We start from the raw sequence: 27366 nt of genomic DNA, 5'->3' as shown, positions 1-27366 counted from the left end.
ACACACATATTAGTGGAAGTATTAGTGGGATGGTAACAACCATTGTATCTTGTTGCAGGATAAATCCAAGGATGCAGTCTCTCCTTTATAGTGAGACCAGAGCTCTTTTTTTGATTATAGCCTGAATTTTAGAAGTATTGAAACTGTAATTTCTGCTCCTGAAATCTGAGTCACTCCATGAGGGGGCAGGATAGGTGAGGTCCCACAGCCGTGGCGGCAGCTGTGGCACAGTGGACAGAGTCTTGGATCTGGGTCTGGGAGGCCAGTGAGTGCCATGACCTCTGTCTTTGAACCCGCCTTCTCTGAACCTGTGCAGCCAGGCATGCTGTCCACTCATGACCTCCGCACTTGTCCTTCCCTGAACCTGGGCTGCCTCCCCCGACCCCTCAGCCTGTCTAGTCCTCCCATATTTCCCTGGGCCTCTGCGTACCTGCATCTTAGCATTGCACCTTCCTGCAGCTGCTCTGCATGCACACACGCCACTCTCCTGGTGTCCCTCCCCCACCCGTCCCTTCCCCCCTGCCACTTTTCACCACTCAATGTAATATACCATATGTTTTACTTGTTTGATTGTTCGCAGTCTGTCCCTCCTCTCCTCCCAGAAGGTGTGCTGAGGACAGGGCTTTTTCTCTTCACCGTGGTGTCATTAGCATTTAGAGTGGTGCCTGGCATGGAGTAGATGTTCAGTAAATTGTTTGACTAAATATACACGACAAATGTATTTAATTTCAAAAAAATTTTTTTTTAAATTTCAAAAATTTTTTGACTTTTATTTTTAAAAATGTGTCTGACTGCATCGAGCTGTCGGTGATACGGATTTCTCTGTATCTGTAGAACGACAAAGGACAGATCCCTGCTGATGTTGTCCCGGACCCTGTGGAGATGCCCCTAGAGATGGCCGATGCCGCCGCAACTGCTAAAGAAATCAAGCAGATGTTGCTGGACGCGGCGCCCCTGTCGTGCGAGATCTCGAAGCCGCTGCTTCCAAACTGTGACCGCATCACCAGCAGGGCGATGCTTACGTCCCTTGGTCTGAAGTTGGGGGATCGCGTGGTTATCGCCGGACAGAAGGTAGGGGAAGTAACTGTGGTCTCCGAAGCCATGTCCGAGGTCGCAGTGTGGGTGGCCCGTGTGCCACGGCTGCAGACATACCGGCGTGGCCAGAATTTTGAGGTTTTCAAAAAAGGGCAATGTGTAAACAGAAACATACTTAATGAAAATGGGGAAACTGAGATGCCTGCTCACCGTGAAGTATGACCTAAGAACATAAGCTCCTTGGGTGGAATAGTGAAGGCCTCTCTGTTGGGGTGGGGAGAGGGGAGTATGTAGTGCTGCTGAGTGTACTTGGAGGCAGGCGCTGAGCCATTGCTGAGCCTGGAGGGTTTCCCTGCAGCCCCACTGCCACCCTCAGGGGGTTCCCCCCCCCCCCCCCCCCCCCCCCGCCAGGACTGCCTGGGAGCATTGGAGCAAAGGAGACTCTTACCATTCATAGATGTTTGGTCTTGAGATCCTATAAATAGAAGAATCTTAGATATTATTTCAACCTATAATAGAAAATGCACATGGAAAAGGGGACCCACCCCCTTGCCCTGGCCTATTGAAGATGCTCCAGGTGCATCTGTTCCGTGCCACCCCCCCCCCCCCGTGTTCTTATGGCACTCTTGTTGCCATTCTCTCTTTTTTAATACCTCATATGGAAGGGCCGTTCCATTTTCTTTAATTTTGGAGTTACTAGGGAACTGGGTTCATCATAGAGAATGGAATGGGGAGTCCTATTTCCTGACACAGTTAGATGTAAATATTTGGGTGGGCTTGTGGGAAGGTGACAAAAGGTTTCTCAGAAAATGCTGAAAACTAGAAGTTTGATTTACTGAGAAAAGTGCTTCAAAGAGGAAGGTAAACTCCAAACAAACGATTGTGTTGAGAATGACATTTACCAGCTTCCAAAAGAATATATTCATAGGACATTTGTTAGCTTTTTTTTAAAAAAAAAGCTTGGGATTAATATTCAGCCTCTCTAGTATTCCTGTGCTATGTCTAAGAATGGATATTTAGAAGGGTTATTCTGTTGTTTTATTTTACTTTTTATTTTGGATAATTTAAAGCTATACAAAAGTAGAAGCTGAACGTGTATGTCCCATTTAGCTGGGTTTAACTTGATTGTATCACAGCCAATCTTGCTTCTGTTATACTTTCTCTCATTCTGTTGTTTGCCTTTTCATCCTCTTAGGAATGTCTTTCAAAGAGTAGCAGTTTTAAATTTGATGAAGTCCGTTTTACCAACTTTTCCTTAGACGGATTGTGTGTGTTTAGCATAGCTAAGAAATTTTCTACAGTGTCATAGGACAGTAGAAGATATAGTACATAGATATTCTCCCAGAGGTTTATAGTTTTAGATTTTACATTTAGTTTTATATTTAATTTTGAATTAACTTTTGTAGAGTACTAGGTTTAAAGTTTCTCTCTCTTTTTTGTATCTGATTCTTCCAGCACCATATTTTGAAAAGACTATTCTTTCTCTCTTGAATTGCCCCTACCCTTTTGTCACCTGACCTTAGATGTATGGGTATATTTCTGGATTTTATTCTTTTTTTTTTTTTTTTTTATTTCTGGATTTTATTCTACTCCAAGGTCCAGTGGTTACCCTTTCTTTAGTACTACCCTGTCATGATTGCTGTAGCTTTATAGTAAGTCTTACAATCAGATGTTGTTATGCTTCAGGTTTTTATTTTTCTTAGTTTCTTTGTCTTTCCATGTACACTGTAGAATCAGCTTATGGATTTCAAGTCATACAAAGAAATCCTGCTGGGATTTTGAATGAAGTTGTGTTGACATAGATCAGTTGAGGAGAATGGCTATTTTAAAGATATGGAGTCTTTAAAACACAGGCACAATAGAAATGCCTGCATGGCTCAGTTGGTGAAGTGTCTGTCTCTTGATTTTTGCTCAGGTCATGATCTCAGGATCATGGGATCAAGCCCCTGCATCAGGTTCTGTGCTCAGTGTGACATCTGCTTGAAATTCTTTCTCCCTCTGCCCCTCCTCCAGCTCATGCTTTCTCTCTCTCTCTCTCAAATAAATAAATAAAAAACGTCACAAGTGTAACATATCTCTATTTTATAGGTTTTCTATTTGTTTTGTTATTTTTATAGTTTTAAGCATTTATTTATTTAAATTTTAGGTAGCTAAGGGTTGCCTGGGTGGCTGAGTTGGTTAAGCATCTGCCTTCGACTCAGGCCATGATCCCATGATCTCTAGGTACTGGGATCTGGTTGAATCAGGCTTCCTGCTCAGTGAGAAGTCAGTTTCTCTCTCTTCCTCTATCCCACCCTTGTGCTTTCTTACTTGCTTTATCTGAAATAAATAAGTAAAATGTAAAAAAAAACCCTTTAGGTATTTAATATACAGTGCAATATAGGTTTCTAAAGTAAAATTCAGTGATTTGTTACTTACATACAACACCCAGTGCTCATCACAATCAAGTACCCTCCTTAATCCCCATCACCCATCTAGCCCATCCCCCACCCACCTCCCTCCATCCACCTCAATTTGTTCTCTATTGTTAAGAGTCTCTTTGGCTTGTTTCCCTCTCTCTCTTTTTTCTTTCCCCCCTTCCCATATATTCATCTATTCTCTAAAATTCCACATATGAGTGAAATCATATGGTATTTGTCTTTCTCTGACTGACTTATTTCACTTAGCATAATACACGTTATTCACTTAGCATATACACACATAATACACACATCATTGCAAATGGCAAGATTTCATTTTTGATGGCTGAGTAATATTCCACATATATATGTGTGGGATATATATATATGTGTGTGTGTATATAAATATATATATATATATATATATATATATATATATATATATATATATATCCACACCTCTTTTTTCATTAATCAGTTGATGGACATTTGGGCCTTCTCCATAGTTTGGCTGTTGTTGATAATGCTGCTATAAACTTTGGGGTGTACATACCCCTTCATATCTGTATTTTTGTTATCCTTTAGGTAAATACCTAGTAGTGCAATTGCTGGATTGTAGGTTAGTTCTGTCATTAACTTTTTGAGGAACTTCATACTGCTCTCCAGAGTGGCTGCACCAGTTTGCATTCCCACCAACAGTGTAAGAGGGCTCCCCTTTCTCTGCATCCTTGCCAACATCTGTTGTTTCTTGTGTTGTTCATTTTAATTATTCTAATAGGTATGAGGTGGTATCTCATTATGATTTTGATTTGTATTTCTCTGATGATGAATGATATTGAGTATCTTTTTATGTGTCTGTAAGCCATCTGAATGTCTCCTTTGGAAAAATGGCTATTCATGTCTTCTGCCCATTTCTTACCTGGGTCATTTGTTTTTGGGTGTTCAGTTTAATAAATTCTTCATAGATTTTGGATACTAACCCTTTATCAGATATGTTTTTTTAAAGATTTTATTTATTTATTCATAGAGATGCAGAGAGAGAGAGAGAGAGGCAGAGACATAGGCAGAGGGAGAAGCAGGCTCCATGCAGAGAGCCTGACGTGGGACTTGATCCAGGGTCTCCAGGATCATGCCCTGGCCTGCAGGTGGCACTAAACTGCTGCGCCACCGGGGCTGCCCAGATATGTTGTTTACAAATATCTGCTCCCTTTCAGTGGGCTGCCTTTTGGTTTTGTTGATTTTTTTCTTTTGCTTTTATCTTGATGAGACCCCAATAGTTCATTTTGCTTTTGTTTCCCTTGCTTATGGTGACATGTATAGTAAGGAGTTGCTACAGCTGAGGTCAAAGAGGCTTCTACCTGTGTTTTCCTCTAGGATATTGATGGTTTCCTGTCTCATATTAAGGACTTTCATCCATTTTGAATTTACTTTTGTGTATGATGTAAGAATGTGGCCTAGTTTCATTCTTCTGCATGTTGCTATCCAGTTTTTCCAGCACCATTTATTGAGGAGACTGTCTTTTATCCATTGGATATTCTTTCCTGCTTTGTTGAAGATGAGTTGACCATATAGCTGGTCATTATATATATATATATATATATATATATATATATATATATATATATATATATATATATATATAATGTATATATGTATATATATGTATAGCTGTACATTAATGGGTTCTGTATTCTGTTCCATTGATCTATGTGTCTGTTTTTGTGCCAGTACTGTACGTCTTGACTATAGCTTTGTAATGTAGCCTGAAATCTGGAATCATGATTCCTTCAGCTTTGTTTTTCTTTTTCAGAATTTCTTTGGCTATTTGGGGTCTTTTGTGGTTCTGTATAAATTTTAGAATTGTTTGTTCTAGCCCTGTGAAAAATGTTGGTGGTGTTTTGATAGGGATTGCATTAAATGTGTAGATAGGTTTGGGTTGTATAGACATTTTAACAATATTTATTCTTCTAATCCATGAGCATGGAATGCTTTTGCATTTCTTTGTGTCCTTTTCCATTTCTTTTATAAGTGTTCTATAGTTTTCATAGTACAGATCTTTTATTTCTTTAATTAGATTTATTCCTAGGTATCTTGTTTTTGGTGCAATTGCAAATGGGATCAATTCCTTAATTTCTTTTCCTACTGCTTTCCTATTGGTGCATAGAAAGGCATCAGATTTCTGCACATATGTTTTTATATTCTGCAACTTTACTGAATTCATGTATGAGTTCTAGCTATTTTTTGGTGGATTCTTTTGGGTTTTCTGCATAGAGTATCATGTCTGCAAATTGTGGGAGTTTGACTTCTTCTTTGCCAAACATAGTTTTAAGCATTTAGATATTGCTATATTTTATTAGGTTTATACCTAAGTTTTTCATGATCTTTGGTGCTATTATAAATGGTGGTGTTTTGGAAGTTTCATATAGAAATGCAGTTGATTTTTGTATATGGACCACACATTCGGTAACTTTGCTAAATTTATTAATTCTTTTGGCCTTTTTTTTTTTTTTTGAGTGCTTGTGGATTCTTTGGGATATCCTATGTAAATTATCATGTTGTCTGAATAGAGACAGTTTTATTTCTTTCCAATCTGTATGCCTTTCATTTCTTTTTCTTGCCTAATTTCGTTGCCTAGGACCTCCAGTATAATGATGAGCAGAAGCAGTAAGAACTGATAAACTTGCCCTGCTCCCAATAGTAAGGAGAAAACCCAGCCTTTCGTCATTAAGTATGATAATTGTTAGCTGTAGACTTTGTGGGTATCTTTTATTAAGTTGCGGAAGTTCTTGTCTAATCCTGGCTTACTGAGAGTCTTAAAAATTATTATTATTATTATTATTATTATTATTATTATTATTATTTTAAAGATTTTATTTATTCATGAGAGACAGAGAGAGGCAGAGACCTAGGCACACGGAGAACAGGCTCCATGCAAGGAGCACAATGCAGAACTTGATCCCAGAACTCTGAGATCATGTCCTGAGCCGAAGGTAGACAATCACTGAGCCACTCAGGCATCCCTAAAAAAAATTATTATTATCATGAAAGATGTTGAAATTTTCTAAAACCTTTTTATGTATATGTTGAGAGAGTAAGTTTCTTTCTACTCCTTTCAGTCTGTGAATATGATAAATTATATTGATTACTTCTCAAATGTTGAACTAGCCTTGCTTTCTCATGATAAATCTTACTTGGTCATGATGCTGGATTTGATTTGCTGTATGTTACTGGATTCTGTATATTGCTGCATATGATTTGCTCTTATTTTGTTGAGGATCCTTGTTTCTGGTTTTCGTATCAAGGTAATGCTGGGAATGAGTTGAGAATTAATCCTTCTGCTTTTATATACTAGGTTTGTGAGGAATTGATTATTTTTTCTTTAAATTCTTTGGTAGAGTGCAGCCTGGGTGGCTCAGCAGTTTAGCGCCACTTCCAGCCCAGGGCCTGATCCTGGAGACCCAGGATGGAGTCCAACGTCGGGCTCCCTGCATGGAGTCTGCTTCTCCCTCTTCCTCTCTCTCTCTCTCTCTCTGTGTCTCATGAATAAATAAATAAAATCTTTAAAAAATTCTTTGGTAGAATTCACTGTCAGAGTGTTTTTCGTTGTTTGGAAAGTTTTTTTTTTTTTTTTAAGATTTTATTTATGAGAGAGAGAGAGTGTACAAGCAGGGGAGCAGCAGAGGGAAAGGGAGAAACAGGCTCCCTGATGAGCCCCGAGGAGGGGCTTGATCCCAGGAGAGCTGCAGACAGATGCTTAACTGACTGAGCCACCTAGGTGCCCCTTTTTGGCAAATTTTAAACTACAAATTCAATTCAAATGTGAGCTTTGACAGTTTGCATCTTTCAAGAAATTGGGATTTTTATTTTATTTTATTTTATTTTATTTTATTTTATTTTATTTTATTTTATTTTATTTTATTTTATTTTATTTTATTTTATTATTTTTTTATTTATGATAGTCACAGAGAGAGAGAGAGAGAGGCAGAGACACAGGCAGAGGGAGAAGCAGGCTCCATGCACCGGGAGCCCGACGTGGGACTCCATTCCGGGTCTCCAGGATCGCGCCCTGGGCCAAAGGCAGGCGCTAAACTACTGCGCCACCCAGGGTTCCCCATTTTATTTAATTTGTTAAATTTACAGGCAAAGGATTGTTCAAAGTATTTTTTTACTATTCTTTAAATGACTGAGGGAATGTAATAATGTCTGCTTTCATTCATGATGTGTGTATTTTGTGTCTTCTTTCTTTAGTTTCCTTGGTCCCCAGATAGAAGTTTATTAACCTTATATACGTTTACAAAGAGCCAGCCTTTGGTTTCATTGATTTTTCTCTATTGTTTTTCTGTTCTTAATTTTTTATATTTATTGTTTCTTACCTTCTGCTTGCTTTGGATCTTCACCTTCTAATGTCTAAAAATGGAAGTTTAGATAATTGATTTGAGACCTTTTCTAATACAAGTGTTTAATGCTATAAATTTCCCTCTAAGTACTGCTTTTGTTGCATCCTACAAATTTTGATATATTGTGTTACCATTTTCACTCAATTCAAAAAGTTTTTAAATTTCCCTGTGATTTTCTGTTTAATCATGGGTTATTTGAGAGTGTATTGTTTAATTTCAAAATAGTTAGAAATTTTCCAAAATCAGTTCGTAGGTGCATACAGATTTAGGATTTTTATGTCTTTTTGGTGAACTGACTCTTATTGTTATATAACACTTCTTTTTGTCCCTGGTAATATTCCTATTCTGAAGTCTACTTTGAGAGAATTGTTTTTAAAAACTTCCATGGTAAAGTTGCAAGAGTAGCACATTTAGAATTACTAATAATCCTCAAAATTATTGTGATTTATGTTTTCTTTAGGTTGGAACATTAAGATTTTGTGGAACAACTGAATTTGCAAGTGGGCAGTGGGCTGGCATTGAATTGGATGAACCAGAAGGAAAAAACAATGGAAGTGTTGGGAAAATCCAGTACTTTAAATGTGCCCCCAAATATGGTAAGATAGATACTATCTAACCTAATGATTTAAGATAGTCAAATTACTTTATTTTTATTTATTTACTTTTATTATTTTTTAAAAAAGATTTCATCTATTTATTTAGAGAAAGAGAGCATAAGCAGCGGGGAGGGGCAGTGGGAGAGGAGAGAGAATCCCAAGCAGATTCCTCACAGAGCTTGGAGCCCAGTGTGGAGCTTGAACTCATGACCCTGAGATCATGATCTGAGCTGAGATCAAGAGTCCACTAAATCAACGGGGCCACTCAGGCACCCCTACTCTTTTATTGTTTTTAAGTAAAACTTTCCTTCTCGTTACCTGTGTAGTTAATGAAGGGGCTGCCTTTTCTTGCTATGAGCAGTGCAGTGATTGGGAAATGGTGTCTCATTAGGAGTACAAATCCTCCTATAAATCCGCTCAGGTGCTTTTATGGCTGAGGGAGGGACTTTGTTATCAAGGAAGTACAGAGCCCTGGGGGTTGACAAACTTGGAACCTTGGAAAAGCAAGTGAGGCCAACTTTATAATGTATTCTTGAGGTGGGATGATTCTTTTTCTGACAGATGTTTGTTTAAATTCATATTCTTTCTTTCTTGTACACACACACACATGCACACACACCTCTTGACATTGAATTAAATTTGTCACTTGCTATGTTGTAAAGATTTTTCTTTGCCATGAAATATTCTTCTGGAACATTAACTTCCCTGGTTGCACAATATTTCAATTATAGCTCCACAGGGAGGCACTCTGATCTGGTGCTGAAGTCCTTGCTTGGAGTCTGACTGCTTGGGTATGAGTCAGCTTTTCTACCTACCAGCTATGTGACCTTAATTCTCTCCTTGTGCTTCAGTTTGTCTTCTATAAAATGGTGCTAATAATACCTCAAGAGTTCATATGAGAATCAAATATGTTGATAAATGTATAAAGCACTTCAAATAGTGCTTGATTCCCTGTAAGCACTCAGCAAATGGTAGCTATTGGTTAGCTGTTATAAATTTATCAAAATTACCACTTTCCTTTTGTGATAAACTGAAAATGATTGTTTGATCTATTAATTTTTTTGTTTATAAAGATATTTATTGTATAAAATTTGAAAAACATAAAAACATAAAAAACATTTGTTTATAAAGATATTGTATAAAATTTGAAAAACATAAAAGGAGGAAATAAAATCACCCGTATATTTCTTCTGTTTAATTCTTTTCACAAACTTTGGATTATATATAGTTATATATTTTGCATTTTTATTTGACATGTTATTAGAATTCCTCCAAATCATTAAATATTGTTTGAAAATGTGATTTTTAATGGCTCCATTTCCTTTAATTTTTCCAATTTAATGGGTAAAAATTTCTGTTTGAATTCATATTTCTTTGTGGTAAAATAAAACACTTAAAATGTTTTGTTATTTTATATATATATTTGTATATGTATATATAAGATATATGTGTATTACACAGGATAACACATGTGTGTATTATATAAAATATATATTATATAACACATATAACATATAATAACATATATAACACACATATGTAATTATATATATAATATATATATATATAATACACACACACGTGTGTGTGTGTGTGTTATCCTGGCAATTGCCAAGAAATAGTTGTTCATATTATATATTCATTATATAATTGAGATAGTGGGTTTTAAAAAACTTTAGAAAACAAATACATATTTAAGGTATTAAACTCTTAGAGTTATTACAGATATTTTGCCCAGTTTATCATTTGCCTTTGAACTTCATTTCAAGTGTTTTGGCATAGAGTTTTATGTAGTTAAAAGACTTTTTCTTTATAACTTCTTTTTTTTTTCTCTTTATAACTTCTTACATTGGTTGTATGCTGAGATAGTTCTTTCTAATCCAAGGATTAATTTAAAACTATATATTTTATTCTTCTGAGTGTTTTACTTTTTACACTAAATAATTTAACCCATTTGGAACATATTGATTAGTTATGTGGAACTAAGAATTTAATTTTAATTTTCCTCTATTAGCTAATTTTGGCAACTGTCAAGGAGACTGAGGGCAAGATCAAAACTACTAGCAACACACAGGGCAGATGTAAATCAGATTCATGGGAAATGCTTAGATTGTAACAGAATGCATGTTGTCCCCAAAATCTCATCATCCCAAGGAGAAGCATACTTGATGAGGACAAAGCCGGATACCCCAAGGACCCTGCTTCTGTCCCTTTTACATGCTTAAAGGCGAGTTTTGGGGGGCAAGGTTCATGTGTTGGATTATGTAAAAATGGGAGTTGCCTTGACTAAGCAGAAGCCAAAGAATTTGTCTCTTCTCAGCAACAGTTTTGTATTTTCCCTTTCTCTCTCTCTAACTCTGTCATTTTTCCTTGGCTTGCTTTGCTTCCTTTAGTATAAATTAAATTCTTATAAATGCTATAGTCTGTTTCAGAACTATTTTGTTCAACACATATTAGATTTTTTTCAATTGTAGACATTTTAAAATAATGTTTAAGTTTTTTTTTTTTAGAGCAGTTTGTGTTCAAAACACAATTGAGAGAAAGGTGGAGTAATTTCCTGTGTATCCCCTGTTCCCATTGTTCCCATGCATGCAGAGTGACTCCCATTGTCAGTGTTCCTTCACCGGTGGGGACCTTCCTGCAAATAGAGGGACCTACACTGACTCATCATCATCACTCAGAGTCCATAGTTTACATTGGGGTTCACTCTTGTTAATGTACATTCTGTGGTTTTGGATAAGTGCTTAATGACATGTCTCTCTCATTACAGTGTCATACAGAATCTATTCACTGCCTTGAAAATCCCCTGTGCTCTGCCTGTTCATCCTTTCCCTGCTCAGACCCTAGCAGGCAGGGGGAGGGACAGAGGGAGAGGGAGGAGCACACTTCCCACTGAGCAGGGAGCCCTACTTGGAGCTTGATCCCAGGACCTTGGGATTGTGACCTGAGCCGAAGGGAGATGCTTAACCAACTGAGTCACCCAGGGTCCCCTAGAAGATTTTATTTTTAAGTAATTTCCTCACCAGACTTGGGGCTTGAACTTGCAACCCCAAGATCAAGAGTCACATGCCTACTGACTGAGCCAGCCAGGCACCCCTGATTTTTCTGATTTTAAACACCTACTGACTTCATACTATGAGGAGAAAGATTGGGTGCTTTCATTATTCTAAGTCAGTTTTTTTCTTGGTTTACTTCTTTGTTTTGGTGGAACACATCCTTTAGTAGCTTTTGACAAAGGACTTGTGGGAGATCAATGTTTTGAAATCTTCCATTCTAAAAATATGCTTATTTCTACCCTTTTACTTCATATGATAGTTTGATGGGAAAAGGAACATTAGGTTGGAATTTATATTCTCAATATTTTGAAGGTTATATTCTATTGTCTGATGGAGTTTGGCAAATTTTTCCCGTAAAAGGCAAGAGTAAACATTTTAGGCTTTAAGGGCCACACAGTCTCTTGTTCAATTATCCAGCTCTCCTATTGTAGTGAAGAAGCAGTTGTAGACAGTGTGTAAACATATGGATTCCAGTAGAACTTGACAAAAAGAGGTTGTAGGCAGGATGTGGTTGCTAGGCTCTTAGTTTGCCCACTACTCTCTTGAGCTTCCAGTGTTGCTATGTAGAAGTGTTAAAATCTTTCTTCTGTTTTTGACCTTTTACTTCTCTTTGGAAGCTTTTAGTATTTTTTCTCCTGTTTATCATTTTCTTTTTAGAGTTTATATTGTTTTTATTCCTAACTAATTAATATTTTGGTGGTGTTTTGGGAAGAGTTGTGGTATAATAAAATGGGCCATGTTTATCTAGAAATTCATTACTCTTCTCTTTAAAAATAATCCTTCTTATGTATTTGTTTTAGTTAAGCTGTACAATTATATGTCAAGATCTGAGAAAAGGCCTATTGGTACTTTGATTAGCATGAGTTAGTTACAGGGAACTTTAATCCATATTCTGCGTGCATTTTGGGCTTTGGTTGTAGTCAGTCATTGCTCCAAATTTAGTATAGATTCTCCCAAATGATTCATTTTATTAAAAAAAATAGAAGAATGAGAACTTACATAGGTGAGGTTTCACATACTATATAAATCCTTTAAAGCCATAGAATTAAATATTTACTTTCTAAGATATTATGTGGAATAAGATTATGTAGAAATTTTCTTAAGACCTTGAAAGAAAAAAAAACCACATAACTGTCCTCAGATTAAGAAAAAAACATTCATTAAAGAACAGTATTCTGATATTAATGACAAATTAGATAAATCGAGAGTAGTCCGTTCTCATAAATATGTTTTGGTTTGCAGTTTTTGCAGTCTTTCTTATACTCACACAAAATCTTTTCCAGATAAATCATAATGTAATTAGATATATAACTTCATTTTTATTTTCTTGATTTAATTTTCATACTTTTCTATATTTCTCTACGACTTTTATTGTTTTACCTATTGGTGATCCTGTTGCCAGATATTTGTTTTCTCCTACTTATGAATAATATTGCAATGATGACATATTCATGTATACGGTCTTTTCCTCCTGTTTGGGTTATTTTTTCCTGATTAATGTCCAAAAGTATAATTGAGTCATAGTAGTAAACTAGAAATTGTTTTGGCTCTGGAAATTTATCTTTTCCTTATAACATAAAAACATAACTGTGTAACTTTTGTGCACATCTCTAAGCATTTCCTTATAACTGATGCCACAAAGCGGATTCAGTCAGAATTTTTGTCTTCCAATAAGATTGTATGAATTTATATTTCTAGAATATAAAATAATTTCTGTCTTCCAACCTTTGGCAATTTGTTGTAACTATCATCACATTGTTTTGTGTGTGTGTGTGTGTGTGTGTGTGTGTGTGTCTGTGTGTGTATTTGACAAGGAAAAGAATTAGAGAAAAGAATAGAAACTCAAGGAAAATGTGATAAGTGGGAGAAGAGAGAACATTGTGGATAAGTCAGAAGATGTAGGAAAATCAGGAGAAAGTAATGTAGAATCGAGGGAGGAAAGCATTTCATGATCAGTAGAGAAAGTCATATAGTTAGCCCTTTTTAGTTATTAACAAAGCACTTTTGTTTGTTGATTATTGAGCATTTCTACAAACTATTTTAAAACAAGTTTTTTTAAAGATTTTATTTATTTATTCATAAGAGACACAGAGAGAGTCAGAGACATAGGCAGAGGGAGAAGCGGGCTCCCTGCAGGAGCCCGATGTGGGACTCGATCCCAGAACCATGGGATCATGACCTGAGCCAAAGGTAGATGCGCAATCACTGAGCCACCCAGGCATTCCAAAACAAGTTGTTTTTAATGTATATATTACATTCTAGTCATAATGTGTCCTTGTTAAATTGTAAACACCCAATGGAAGAGTGTGATATACACATTATGACTTTTTTTTTCTTTTTAAATATCTTAGCCAGATAATCTATGTATTTATAGTCTATATTCACTATCTCTGATGTCTGTGCATACTTATTTATACTGGACATTTTACTGCCTGGATAAACTCCTTTCTTAAATGGAATTTTATACTCCAGCCTGCTGTAGATGGGCAGCCCCCCTTCCCTGGTCTGTATGCCTCCCTTCCCCAGCACACAAACTGTACTGTTTCTGACTGTCAGGAGCTGAGGGCTAGCCCTTTTGGGAGGATTACATTTTATACTCAAGAATATTTTTTTTATGTCTCGACTGTGTGTAAGGCACTGAAATTAGGTACAGTGTGGGAAATGCAGACATGAGTAACATTTGAATTTTGTCTTCCAATGGTGTACAGTCTGGAAGAGAGATAGGACATGACATAAAAAACTGTCATGTGGGGAGAATATTGTTAAAGGAGACACAAAGTGACACAGATAAAAGTGCTTATACTGTAAAGTGCTCTGTTATTTGCCGGTAGCTTAGTCAGAAATCATTATGATGGAAAACTGTTACCTTCACTCATTTCTCTTTTCCCTGAATTTCATGTAATACCTGATGGTGCATCTTTTATGTGATTCTTAAATTACCGTGTATGTTGTTTATCTTGACAACTAGATTGTAAGCTCTCTGAGGACAAGTACTGCGTCTTACTTTTTTCCTGTCTTTACCTACAGGACACCTGGTAGGCACTAAAAAATAATTTAAAGATCTATATTACCAAATGGTTGTACTTACCTTTTTATTTGATGTACTTTTAATTGCCTAACACTAACTCAAGCTCTGCATCCCTCTCTCAGGTATTTTTGCACCTCTTTCAAAGATAAGTAAAGCAAAAGATCGAAGGAAGAATGTAGCACACACTTCTGGAAAAACTGTGCCTCTCATCAGGTCCCAGAAAATCGATGTAGCTCATGTCACGTCAAAAGTGAACACTGGTAGGTCAAACCAGAGAGTTAAATCTCTTCTTCAGTGTTTTTATTTCATTTGCAGAATGCCTTATATTTAATGTGCTTCACACATTTTTTTGTTAGATAACTGTGGAACCTGCATTTAATAAAATCTGCACCTTATGTGTTTTTAAATGTCAGTCTCATGGTTTATGATTTTCATTCCTGACAAGAGAGTTTTACATTTTTCCTTTCTTTTCTTTCCTATCACATGCATCCCTTCATCACCCCTTAGTCTAACTTCCAAGCTAGATTTTATACCTCCAATAAAGCCTTGTAAACGCAACTAGCTTTAGCTTTAGGTTTCTCACCTATTCAAGAAGTTTAGTGACTTCTTTTTTAATCAGAAGAAGTCCCAACTCTTTAAACTGGCAGTCCGAGTCCTTCCTGTATATAAGGGAGTCTCTGGATACCTTCATAGTTGAAGTTGAGTCCTTCTCTTCCCTCCATACTTTGTCTCGTGCTATTTCTCTGAATACAGTAATTTGACTTCTGCCTTTGGAAGTCCTAGCTGTGCTTTACCTCCTTATTCATATGCTATTTCTCTAAGAAAACTTCCCTGGTGACCCAGATCACTTCTATGCCTCCATTCTAACTTTTTGTACACTTGTATCCCTACCACAGAATTATTTGTTAGCTTGGGTCTTGTCCTCCAATTGCTTTATTTGTTCAGATCTTTTATTCTCTCAGCAGAATTTTAAAATTTAAAATGGACTGTGAGAGTATTTTGTGCTTTTGTATTCACTGGAGTAGTACATAGCATAAAATAGGTGCTCGGGAAGTACTTGCTAACTTATCAGTGGCTGAAGCAGACAGGCTTCCTGCCATGATTCAAGGATTTTGTCCAAGAATTGGTTGGCCTTTCCACTCTCTTCCATTGAGTTATTTAAATAGCTCTGTGTCAGTCTGTACTTCATAACTCCCATAGTTTAAAAAAAATAAATCTTGATGTCTTGTAGAGGAAAGCTTCCTACCTTATTCTTGAATAGTGCTTTAGCTGTTTGGATCCTTGTAAATCCACATTTCCATATAAATTTTGGAATTAGCTTTTAAGTTTATTTTTAAAAATATCTGTTGAATTTTTATTGCATTTAAACCATTAAGTCAGGATGAGCACTGGCTGTTACCCTATATGTTGGCAAATTGAATTTAAATTAAAAAAATGCTAAAAAAATAAATCATAAGTCAATTTAGGAAGAACTGACATCATTACAATATTCAGTCTTTTAGTTTTAAGCTTGGAATATTGCTTTATTTAAATAGGTCCTTTAAAAACATGTCAATAGGATTTCTGATTTTCTCTACAGCTATTTTATACCAGTTTTCTCAGGTCTGTTCCTAGACACTTCATACTTTTTGATGCAATTGTAAATGGTCTTTTAACCTGAAACCCAGAAGTTTACAGCCGTTATGGAAAGAAGGCCCAAAGAGAAGCCCTCTATTTCTGATCTAAAGTTCAAGGAAGGGTCTTCTACTAGATAGAAAATAGAGGAAATCACCCCCCCCCCTTTTTTTTTTTTTCTTTTTACCCTTTTGGTCATTCCCACGACAGTCCTTAGGCAGTCCTTCATGGTGTTATAGCAGCAGTAGATAGCAAGGCACCTGAAATCCCAAGGGAGGGGAACACTTCTCTCTGACCAGAGAAACTGTGGTCCCAGGAATGTGGATGGATTCCCAATAGCTTGTCTTCTCTTTTCTCACTGCTTGTTCCTAGAGGCAGAGTCAGTCCCAGGAGACTATGACAAAGCAGGGATACTAAAGCCTAGGTATCCTGCCCAGATATCAGGAAGGGGTGCCTCTGGACACAGGGAAGGGGCAGGGAGACTATGGAGAGGAGGGAGCTCACAAAGCAATCTCAAAATGTTGGGTGTGAACTCCTGGCTTGCTCTCAAGTTTTGCATGTGGATCTGACCATATAGGCTTTGGTCTCTGGTCTCCACTGCCCAGATCCCAGGTACTACTGGATGGTACAAGTGAGAAAGATCCCAAAAAGCCTTTGGAAACTCAACTGACATTGGAATACAGTGCACAGAAGGTGGGTAGAGATGTCCAGCCTGAACTGGACTGAGTTGACTGCTTGATAATACAAAACAAACATTCTCTATAAGACTTAAATAAGACCACAACATAATATTCAAAATGTGTAGGATGCAATTCAAAATTATTCAAAATATGAAAAACCAGGAAAATCTCAATATCTCTGAAGGAAAAAGACAACCAAAGGTTGCCAACCCTGATAGGACACAGACATGACATAGATAAAGACTTTAAAGAATATATTATAACCGTGCTTTAAGAATTAAGGTTAATACTCTTGAAACAAGTGGAAAGAAAGTTCATAGAAATGAGGATATAGAAAAGAACCAAGTGATATATAAGTGCACATGCACATGTGCACGGACACACAAATGAGTATGGTTAAAACTGGGGCATCCTAAGACTGGTGGATTATATCAGTGTTGGTATCCTGGTTGCAATGTTCTATTATAGTCATGTAAAAAGTTACCTTTGGGGAATTGGGCAAAGTGTGCAAGAGATATCCTTGTATTACTTTATACAACTGCATGTGAATCTCCAGTGACTTAATTAAAAAATTCAAATAAGAAAGGTCCAAATGGATATCTTAAAACTGAAAAATATAACTGAAAAATAAGAGGTGCATTCTGTGGGGTGCCTTCACTGTCTCTCTTACCCATTCCTCTGTTCAGTTCCTGCCATTGTCATTCTGGTCCTCATTCCACCTATTGTAAGAACTTCTCCCTGGTCCATGCTTCTTGCCTCTGCTGCTCTCACTTTCTTCTAAGCTATGCTGTCAGGGTGATGTTACTCCCCGCTCTGTTCATGCCAACCCTCCTTCACCAAGTCCATCAGAGGCCTTCTATTTATCAGAGGCCCATTCCTTCCATCAGAGTTCCATTCCTTCCATCAGAGAGGCCCATTCCTTCCATCAGAAGCCCAGGTCCTTACCTGGCCCTGTCCCCCTCTGAGGTTTCATTCTGACCTGTCTATCCAGTTTTACTTCTACCATGTCCCAAAATTACTCTTTATTCCAGCCATGCTACTCATCTGTCTCTAACTCTGTCTTTAAGATTTTTCTTTTATTTTCATCCATCTACAGTGCCTACCTTCAGTTCTTTCTGGCCATAACTCCAAGTATGCTCTGGAAGCAGTCTGTTTTGTTTTGTTTTGGTTTTTTTGGATTTATTTATTTGGGAGAGAGAACACGAGCGAGAGGCAAAGGGAGAAGCAGGCTCCCCACTGAGCTGGGAGCCCAACTCGAGGCTCAAACCCAGCACCTCAGGATCATGACCTGAGTCGAAGACGGATGCTTAACTGACTGAGCCACCCAGGCGCCCCTGAAGAAGTCTTATCTGTCCTTCAGAACCCATCTCAGAATTTGATCTCCTTGATGAGGCATTAATTTATCTTTGTAGCCAAAACTATTGTCTCTTTCCTCTGTGTTAGTGCTTATCAATAAATGTTCTCGTATTTTAGTTATTCATGCTCACATCATTCTACCATTCTGGATTGAAAAGGTGCTTCTTTTGGGCTGGGACCATGTCTTGTTCACACAGGTGATGCTCGGAGTGCCGGGTATCATCCTTCACTCAAACACTTCCTAATTGAGAAGAATTGAAATGGGTACTTGATGGAATTTAAAACTGGGTAAAGTCCATTAGGTTTCTGATTTAAATAATTTGGATCTGCCGAATGGAAACAGAAGCCTTCATAAGGCAAAGTATTACTCATGGGCTTTTTCTTTTTTTCAAGTGAGTCTGTTTGTGAGACTTGTGTGTGGTGATACTGGAGCCATCATTTTCAGAGTGTCAGTGGCAGAGAGTGCAGGGCTTCTTACTGTCTCACGTTCACTTTCATGACTAGTGGCTACAATGGTTTGCAAAACTTTTTACCCAGAATTCATTATCTGAATACAAATGATTTGCACACATATGAGTGAATTCTATATGTTGTCTGCAAGTCCTGGTGAGTGTACGATGGTTGTCCTTCAGTTGTGTGAGGTTTGCTGTACTTGCTGGCATTGTGCAGATACACTAATGAGTGTATAAGGTGTCAAACAACTAGGTAACTAGGCTTTAACTGTTTTATAGTATTTAGAATTCCTTTGTGGATTGTTAAATAGGTCTGAAAGAGACTTGAGTGGTGATGGAGGAAATTGAGGTTTTCAGAGGGGCTAGGAATGCATTTATTTTTATTTTTAAAGATTTTATTTTTTAATTCACGTGAGAGACAGAGAGGCAGAGACCTAGGCAGAGGGAGAAGGAGGCTCCCTGTGAGGAGCCTGATGAGGGACTTGATCCTGGGACCCTGAGGGATCATGACCTAAGCCACCAAGGTGCCCCCCTTTCCTCCCTCTTTACATATTGAAATATTAGATTGGCCCCTGCTATCTGTGAATTTACTATCCAATGTGTTTCCAGAAACGGATAAGATTTAGATGATGAGGGATGTCTGTGCTTTAAAAAGTAAGCACATTTGTACGTTTAATGTCGAAGTTCTTTCTTGTTGAAAATGTCTTGTTTCTCTCTGCTAGGATTAATGACTTCAAAAAAAGACAGTGCTTCTGAATCAACACTTTCATTGCCTCCTGGTGACGAATCGAAACCTGTAACAGAGAAAGATGGTAAAATAATTTTATAACTCTCATTCTAAAAATTTAATTTTCCGATGGAACTTTAAAGTAATGTAGTGATAAAGCTTCTATGGGGGCTAAGTTTTAAAGTTTTTAAGAGAAAAATCATTGCAGCAAAAAATTACCCTTGGAAATACCTTAAGCAGCACATCATAAAGTGTAAACATGACTTTGGTTATAAAATGCTGTGTGGTGCATCTGTGTACACTTAGATTAGAGAGCTACCAGGTTAAATTAAAAGAGAGATGAAAAGAAAACATCACAGTGTAGACAGCTTGGTAAAAATGTTTAAAGTGGTTGTCAGCTCTCAAATCATTCGGTGAATAGAACACGAATAGAACATTGAAGAGTATTCCTGTTTGCCTTCAGGTTGGCTCAAAACATTTTAACACTACCTTTTTGTTATCTTAAAACAAATTAAGAGACTTCTTAAGTGTAAATCAGGTTAGATTCTGCTAAGCCATCTAAAGTGGGAGGTGAGAGAGAAAGTGGGTAGAACAGGGAAGTCGTCGGTTTCTGTTGGCAATGGGTGCTACTCTCCTGCGTGAGAGTGTCCTCCTCCAACGCGAATCCTTACAGTACAATTGCTTGGGATATAAAATCTTGTCTGTATGAATTACGGCACAGTTGGATGAAACCAGGCACTTAAGTCAACACTAGATAATCCACAATGGAGAAAGCTAACTGGATGAGCTTCAGAGGGTTTTACCTGGAAAGCCATCTTGTTGGTTCACTTCTTGTTTTCCAACCTTTGATATGTTCTTTTCCTTTACCTTGTTTTAGTTACTCTGCTTGGATCCATCAGCAGCTCCTCCTCCACATCATCTTTGGAACACAAACCAGGCTACACCAAGAAACTGAATGCACGTAACAATCACAAGAAGACAATGAGCAAAAGCCCGTCTGTCTCATCTAGAGCCAGTGCTGGTATCTATGGCTTTTTCAACCAGGCTTTCTTGGTGTTTTTTATCTTGGTTTGTTTGTAAGTAGATTTGATCTTTTTAAATGTGTAGAAGGAACCTTTTACTTCAGTCAGATTGAACTACTTGCCCTCTTCTGTCTTTCCCTTGCCCCCCTCCCCCGTCCCCCCTATTCCCCACTGCCCCCCATGAGCGTCCTTGGTCTCCCTGCCTTCCTCCCAGTGCTCCTGCCATGTTCCTTGTCTGGACTCCCCTCTTCCCTTCCACATGCTTGTAATGCCTCTGACCCTTTAAGGTGCATTTTAGAATTTTATGGTAGATACTTAGATGTGTGGAAACCATGTGGTTATTACCTTTCTTATCTCTTTTCTAATCTAGACCTAATAATAACTAACATGTATTGTATACTTATTATTTCAGGTTCTATTCTAAGCACTTTATAGACCTTATTTCACTTAACTCTCAAAACAAACCTATGGGTAGGTACTATTACTATCATCCTCATTTTATGAATGAGGAAACCGAGGCTTAGGGAGGTAAGTCATTGGTGCCTGATGCCAGTTTCCAAGTGGCACAGCTGGGCTTCACCCTGAGGTCTGTCTGCTGCTTTCTCTGCTGCTGGTATGGTTTTGCCTCCATCCCAAGCACTTTCTGCTCTTCTTCTTGCTCCCGGGTCTCCAGACCCCTCAGGGCCAGCCTGTAGAGAGCCAAACTGATGCCCGTGGCACAATTACGGTGTAAGGCTGTTCCTGCAGGGTGGTGACCACACTGTGGACCCGGCCCACATGGAGCCTCATGCCAGCGCTCTTCATGTTGCTGCTTCACATAGGACTTTACACACATTCTCACTTAGTTTAACACTCGAGGCTCTATCCCTCTGCATTTTGTTTCTTACATCTTGCATATTAGCTTTTCCACATATTTTTGTATCATCTTCATATTTAAAGTTCAAGTCTTTGTTTAAAACTAAATAGGAGAGGGTCAGTGGCTCTCCTGACAGCTTGATGACGGTAACCTGTTTGGATGTGGCTTTTTAATTCATTCTGAGTCCTGCATAACCTTATTCAGTCCCCCTTTCTCCAGTTATGTGTAAGGATATAGGAAATGCTTCATAGCAGGCATCTTGCCACAATCAACATACATGGAGTACATTGCATTCACTTATTTACCTATGTAGCAGATGTGTCCAGAAAAGAAGTGAAACCATTTTGACATAAATTGTTTTCAATGAACCTCATAATAGTTACCAGGTTCTCTTTCAAATACTTTTAACAGTTGTATTGAAGTAATATTTTATTATAGAAAATGTTCCGATGGGATTATTTTCTCTTTAAAATACATACTGTACAGTGATGGGGAGGAACCCTCAGCAATAGCATTGACATGCCAAACCCACAGGTTGGGAGACTCTAAAAGTAGAGAACCTAGAAGCTTTGCCTCAAACTGTTTACTTAGAACTTGTATTCTGAGTAGATGCTCTTTCCTTAACAAGCATTTTCAGGCCTGAGAAACAGAGTTGTGAGGACTGTGACGTAGCACTCCTGCTTATCCTCATTTTATTCATGTTGCAAGGCCTCCTTCACTTGGCTTTTGACATTTATTTGATTTTAAAATGTGTATGTGGGTGTGGAAGTACATTTTTTTTTTTTTTACTTTTTTATAAGAAGTAGTTTTTAGTGTACCTACATATTTAACTTTTTTCCTTTTTCACAAATTTAGGCCTGATGTAGGCTTAGATAGTAGTAGGTGAAGAGACCTGTCAGTTAGAGTGAGAAAGCAGACCTCTTAGGAGGGGAAGGAGAGAGAATGGGAGATCCCTGAGAGAAAGTCCATGTCTGGGGCCTCAAAGATGTTTCCCTGGGACACTTTTCTAGAGTGAGTAGATACTTCATTTTCTCATAGGTTTGCATTTGAGGGATGCAGACATATTGGGAGGTTAGGATGAAGAGCAGAAGGAAAAGGTTAGAGGTGTGGCAGAGGTAGAAGAGGAGGTCTGTTTTCTCAGCATTGCTGTATCCTGTGATGTTGAATGTGTTGCCCTTGGTCCATTGCATAGCCTGGGAACATGCCTCAGGACTTGTGGCCTGAGGGCCCAGGCTTTAATCCTGGTGTACTGTCAACTGCCTGTGAGCACCATGCCTTAATTAATTTCTGAGTATGTATCTTCTCTATAGTTAGAATTCTATGGAAAGCACTTTGTCAACTGTGAAGTGCTATGGAAATATTAGCTATTATGAGGACCTGGGAGTTTTAGTATAGCACTTTATCCAGACATTCTTCTCTCTGGGTTTATGTTCCTCATTTGTTGCCATGGCTAAAGCCACCTCCCTTTGGTGGTGTCTTATCCTCTGTCCCCTGCCCCCACAGAGGCTTCTTTAGGCCTTTCTAGATGATAACTGTTCAAGTCTGTTTATGGGTGGATGGAAGAAGCATGAAGGGGCCCACTCTTTCTCTGTTAGAATTGAACCGTTTTCTAGACAGTATTTCTCTAGGACTTCTGATGTTTAAATGATTTCAGGGATTAGGCTTGAATCAAGGTGAGGGGGAGTGGTTTAGTTCCTAATAAGGAAATCAGTTTGAGCTCATTGGAAACTTAGAGCAGTTTTCACATTCAGATCACATTCCTGTATGTATAACTCACACTGAATCCCAGTGAACTACTCTAATTCTAGCATTTTAGTAGATAAGGATTGGTACATTACAGCCATGAGCCAAATCCAACCTGCCACCTATTCTTGTAAAGTTTTACTGGAACATACCATGCTGCCTGTTTTGTTTGTGCATGCTTTTGTGCTATGGTAGCAAAGCTGAGTAGTTATGATAGAGATGATATGACCTGCATAGCCTGAAATACTCTCTGGCCCTTTACAGAAGAAGTGTGCTGGCCTCTGTTCTAGTAGAGCGTGCCCCAGGCAATCTGGATAGAATCGATACTTTACCAGGAACCATGTGTCTCAAGTTCTTGTGGCAATAATTTTTTCAGGAAACCCTGCAAAATTTCTTTGAATATCTTGACCTCACATGTGAGAACCACAGCTGTAAGTGATGTATATAATGAAAGGTGTCATGCACTGAAATCTCCAACTAGCTAGACTGGTTAGAATACATGGTGAATTTTTGGCTAATATACTTTTTGAGGTTGTTTTTTTTTTTTTTTCCTTTTGCTTTTTTTCCTTCTCTTTTCCTGCCCTCTTCCCTTCCCCCACCAACCAATTAAACAGGTTTGAATTCTTCAGCAGCATCTGTAGCAAATAACACTCGCTGTGCAGGAGAGCTCCATCTCGGAGATAGAGTACTGGTGGTAGGCCAAAGAATTGGCACCATTAAGTTCTTCGGGACAACAAACTTTGCTCCAGGTAACTCATCTGTATATTCTTTGCTCCATTGGGTGCTTTAGAATGCAAAAGTTTAAAATTTTACATGGAGGTAAAATTTAATTATAGAAAATTCTTGATTGACAGTTCTTGTGGATGTTAGCTATGGCGCCGGAGAAGCGAAATGGTGATGGAAACACTGTACTCAGGTGGACTGTCATCTGTTAAGTTTTCTTGCCAGTTGTGTTTTAAATTGTCTGATGTTAAAATTAGTTGTCATTCCCCACTTCACTCTCACTGACCGCCAAGCATGCTAAATAACAGAAAATATCAAATTTAGATTTTTGCTAAGGATATTCTTTTTTTTTTTAATTTCAAGTTTTATTTAAATTCTCTTTGACTTATATGGTAAAGTTGGTGTTAGGTGCAGACTTTAGTGATTCATCGCTTACATGTAACACCCAGTGCTCATCACAAGTGCCCTCCCTTAATCCCTATCCCCTATTTTGCCCATCCCCCACCCAAGTCCCTCCAGCAACCCTCAGTTTGTTCTCTGCAGTTTAGAGTCTCTTACAGTTTGCTTCCCTCTCTTTTTTTCTTTCCTTCCCCTATATTCATCTGTTTTGTTTCTTAAATTCCATATATGAGTGAGATCATATGGTATTTGTCTTTCTCTGACTGACTTATTTCACTTAGGATAATACAGTCTGGCACCATCCACATCATTGCAAATGGCAAGATTTCATTCCTTTTGATGGCTGAGTGATAATCCAGTGGATGTATATGCCTCATCTTCCTTATCCCTTCATCAGCTAATAGATATTTGGGCTTTTTCCATAATTTGGCTATTGTTGATAATGCTGCTGTAAACATTGGGGTGCACATGCCCCTTTGAATCAGTATTTTTATATTCTTTGGGTAAATTGCTAAGGATATTCTTTTTTCTTTTTTTTAAGATTTTATTTATTTGTTCATGAGAGACACAGAGAGAGAGAGAGAGAGAGGCAGAGACACAGGCAGAGGGAGAAGCAGGCTCCATGCAGGGAGCCAGATGTGGGACTCGATTCCTGTATGCCAGGATTACGCCCTGAGCCAAAGACAGATGCTCAACCACTGAGCCACCCAGACGTCCCTCTAAGGATATTCTTAAAATGATTCACAGCATATAGCTTTTATCTGAGTGGCTTGGAGAAAAAAGCCAATAAAAGGATTCAAGAGAAAATGAAAAACTTCTGTGCACCCTGGGATTTTAAAGATATACGTTTGTGTATTTATATATTCATTCCAATCTAGACTTAATATTGTGTTTCCAAAAGTACAGATTAGCTTTCTTTTGCCTTTTCAGTGATTTTAATTTCAAATATAGAAGCCAGTTGAATGAAACTGTATTTTTCAAATGGCAATATGCTATTTTGACACATGGTGGCATTGTAGCCTTTTAGGAAAAGGTTACTGAGAACATTGATTTTAAATTTGTAGCATTCTGTCAAGAACTGTGAAGGATCTGAGATTTTACCCGACTAGTGTAAGCTGACAAGTTGGATTGCCACAGTTTCATAGATGCTGCTGGAAGACGTTAGACTCCTGATTCAGAGACAGGACTTTTGTATCCACAGCAGTGGCAGAAGCAGAGGGTCAGCATTTTCTTGCACTTCCTTCCTGAGCCCCAGTTCCCAGGGGGTGATGCCTGCACATCCATGTTTTATGTTGCACAAGAAAAGCCCTGAGCTTAAGGAATCTGAACTTTTTTCCTAGACAGCAAGCATGCCTGTATTTTGTGCTTGGCCTGCCACCTACACTGTCTCTGCCCTCCAAGGCTGTCCTCTGTGCAGACATCCATGAAAAGACAGGCAATGCCTCTGTTCATAAGACATGCAGAAACATGAGCGAGCCATGGAGAATTGTCTCCCAGCACAGTCTTGTTTCATTATATCACTTATAATTGCAATTCAACTAATTGATTTGAGATGGGCTGTGTGTTGTATAATTCATGTCTCTCACAGGTCTCCAGGTAGTAATTGAGATTAGTTAGACTGGTCTTAATATAGTTCTCAAATAAAAACTTAAGAATCCCAAAGGTAGGGTATTTTTCACAATCTCCATGTCTTCTGAGTTTCCTTTCTCTATATTAAACAAGGTTAGAATGATTTGATTCACTGGATACAATTCACTGTTTTAGGTTGACTTTTAATTTTTAGATTCCTAAGATTATCTAGAAATTTGGGAAGTCATAAGCAAACATAAAGTTGGAAAATTTTCTGTTAAAGTCATTCTGTCCTTTTAGAAAGTAGTAGCATGTATTTCTTGTGGCATCAATATTTAGATCAGTCAGTTCTAGAGAACAATGGTAATATTGAGGCCTTTTAGATGATAAGATCTAGACCTGAAGGAGGTAATTTTTAAGCCTCTTTTGCCTTTTTATCAGAAAAAATTTCCATTTAAATAGGAGGTGATAAATACCTCAACACTTCCAGAGGATGCATAGTCAAAATTGTTAACACTTGTCATAATGTCTTTTTCTGTGGTATGTTACATTTTTTATAGTCATATGGCAAACATGTAGCTGTTATATGGTACACTGTGACATTGAACATTATAACTGTGGCACTCCGAGAAATAAAAATAGCAACCAGACAACCCTGGTTAATGACATTCAGAAATGTGATGACCTAATTTCAGAGCATTAGTATGGCCAAGCAGTAAGTTTGTGTACCTTACTCTGTACTCCTATGCTGTTTAAGTACAGAAGACTGTAGTCCTGCATTAGTCTTTCAGTGCAAAAGTATCTAGAAATGGGCTCAAATATCATCTTTTTGAACATAAGAAGAAAAGACTGAAGAACTTTAGGTTGCCATTTTTGAAGTTATAGAGAGTCTGAATTAGTAGTCTGAAAGAAACAATATTTGTGTATTTTGGAATCTGTAATTTGCAGTTAAAATTTTCAATATCTATATTCTGATTTTTTATTTGATACTAATTTAAGAGACCAGATGCAATTACTACTTTATTCTCCCTTTAAATAAAAATGAATGGATGATTAGGCCACTTCTAACTGGTCTTGAGGTAACCCCAATTTGAGAATCCTTATTCCAGGAGTATGTATATACCTATACTAGGAGTAGTTGTCCATTTACCTAATTCTCAAGACCTCACTGCTTTAATTTTGGCTTTCTAGAAAAGGAAGTCCTCTTATTTTCCTCAGTGTGGGCCCTTGTACATGCTTAAAAGCTTTTTAGAAAATTCTTCCAACTGGCTAATCTCAATCTTTTCACCAAGGTTAAGTATGATTTTTCTATTTATCCTGTGTAGGGAAACAAGGAAAAAGAAGAGTCACCATGAAGTCTAATTGTATTTTCCATATTACTTTTGTCCTTCCTTAATTATTTAAGAACTGTTTGTGATGTTGGAATGTTGGGAGAGTAAAAGGGAAAGATTGCATATGCACTTTATGATTAATACAACTCAGTATTGTATTGTACTTCTCTCACTTAAACACACCATATCACTGAGTCAAGGACAATTTCTTTTCCATTATGGCTTTTAGATATATTGTGGTCGTAACACTGCTTGCATAATAGCTAATTCATGCCAAATTTATGTATTTTATCTCTCTCCTTTAATGTATAACTCTGTAATTGTGCTTGTAAGATGTTTTTTCCTACTCATTTTTTCAAATTTTCAAATTTTATCATTTGAAA

At 37.7% G+C, this 27366-nt stretch overlaps 1 protein-coding gene across 17 annotated transcripts in view; it reads left to right on the top strand.

The window, feature by feature from the left end:
- The window catches only part of CLIP4 (CAP-Gly domain containing linker protein family member 4), a 100263-nt gene that overhangs the window by 39713 nt on the left and 33184 nt on the right, over positions 1–27366 (top strand). For 16 of the 17 annotated variants that reach the window (XR_012004578.1, XM_072770680.1, XM_072770686.1 and 13 more), the window contains exons 7-12: positions 835–1071; positions 8292–8427; positions 14634–14771; positions 19336–19425; positions 20218–20361; positions 23576–23710. Coding sequence is in view for 16 of the 17 variants with exons in the window: in XM_072770680.1 (XP_072626781.1) it covers positions 835–1071; positions 8292–8427; positions 14634–14771; positions 19336–19425; positions 20218–20361; positions 23576–23710 (880 nt within the window). In the remaining variant the exon portion in view is untranslated. The remainder of the gene's footprint in view (positions 1–834; positions 1072–8291; positions 8428–14633; positions 14772–19335; positions 19426–20217; positions 20362–23575; positions 23711–27366) is intronic. The other variant, XM_072770684.1, reaches the window with a different exon arrangement.

The sequence above is a fragment of the Canis lupus genome, chromosome 12 (assembly GCF_048164855.1).
Source record: "Canis lupus baileyi chromosome 12, mCanLup2.hap1, whole genome shotgun sequence".
Lineage (NCBI taxonomy): Eukaryota > Metazoa > Chordata > Mammalia > Carnivora > Canidae > Canis > Canis lupus.
Note: the sequence above shows the minus strand (reverse complement) of the source record. Positions and strands in the feature narration are given on the sequence as shown.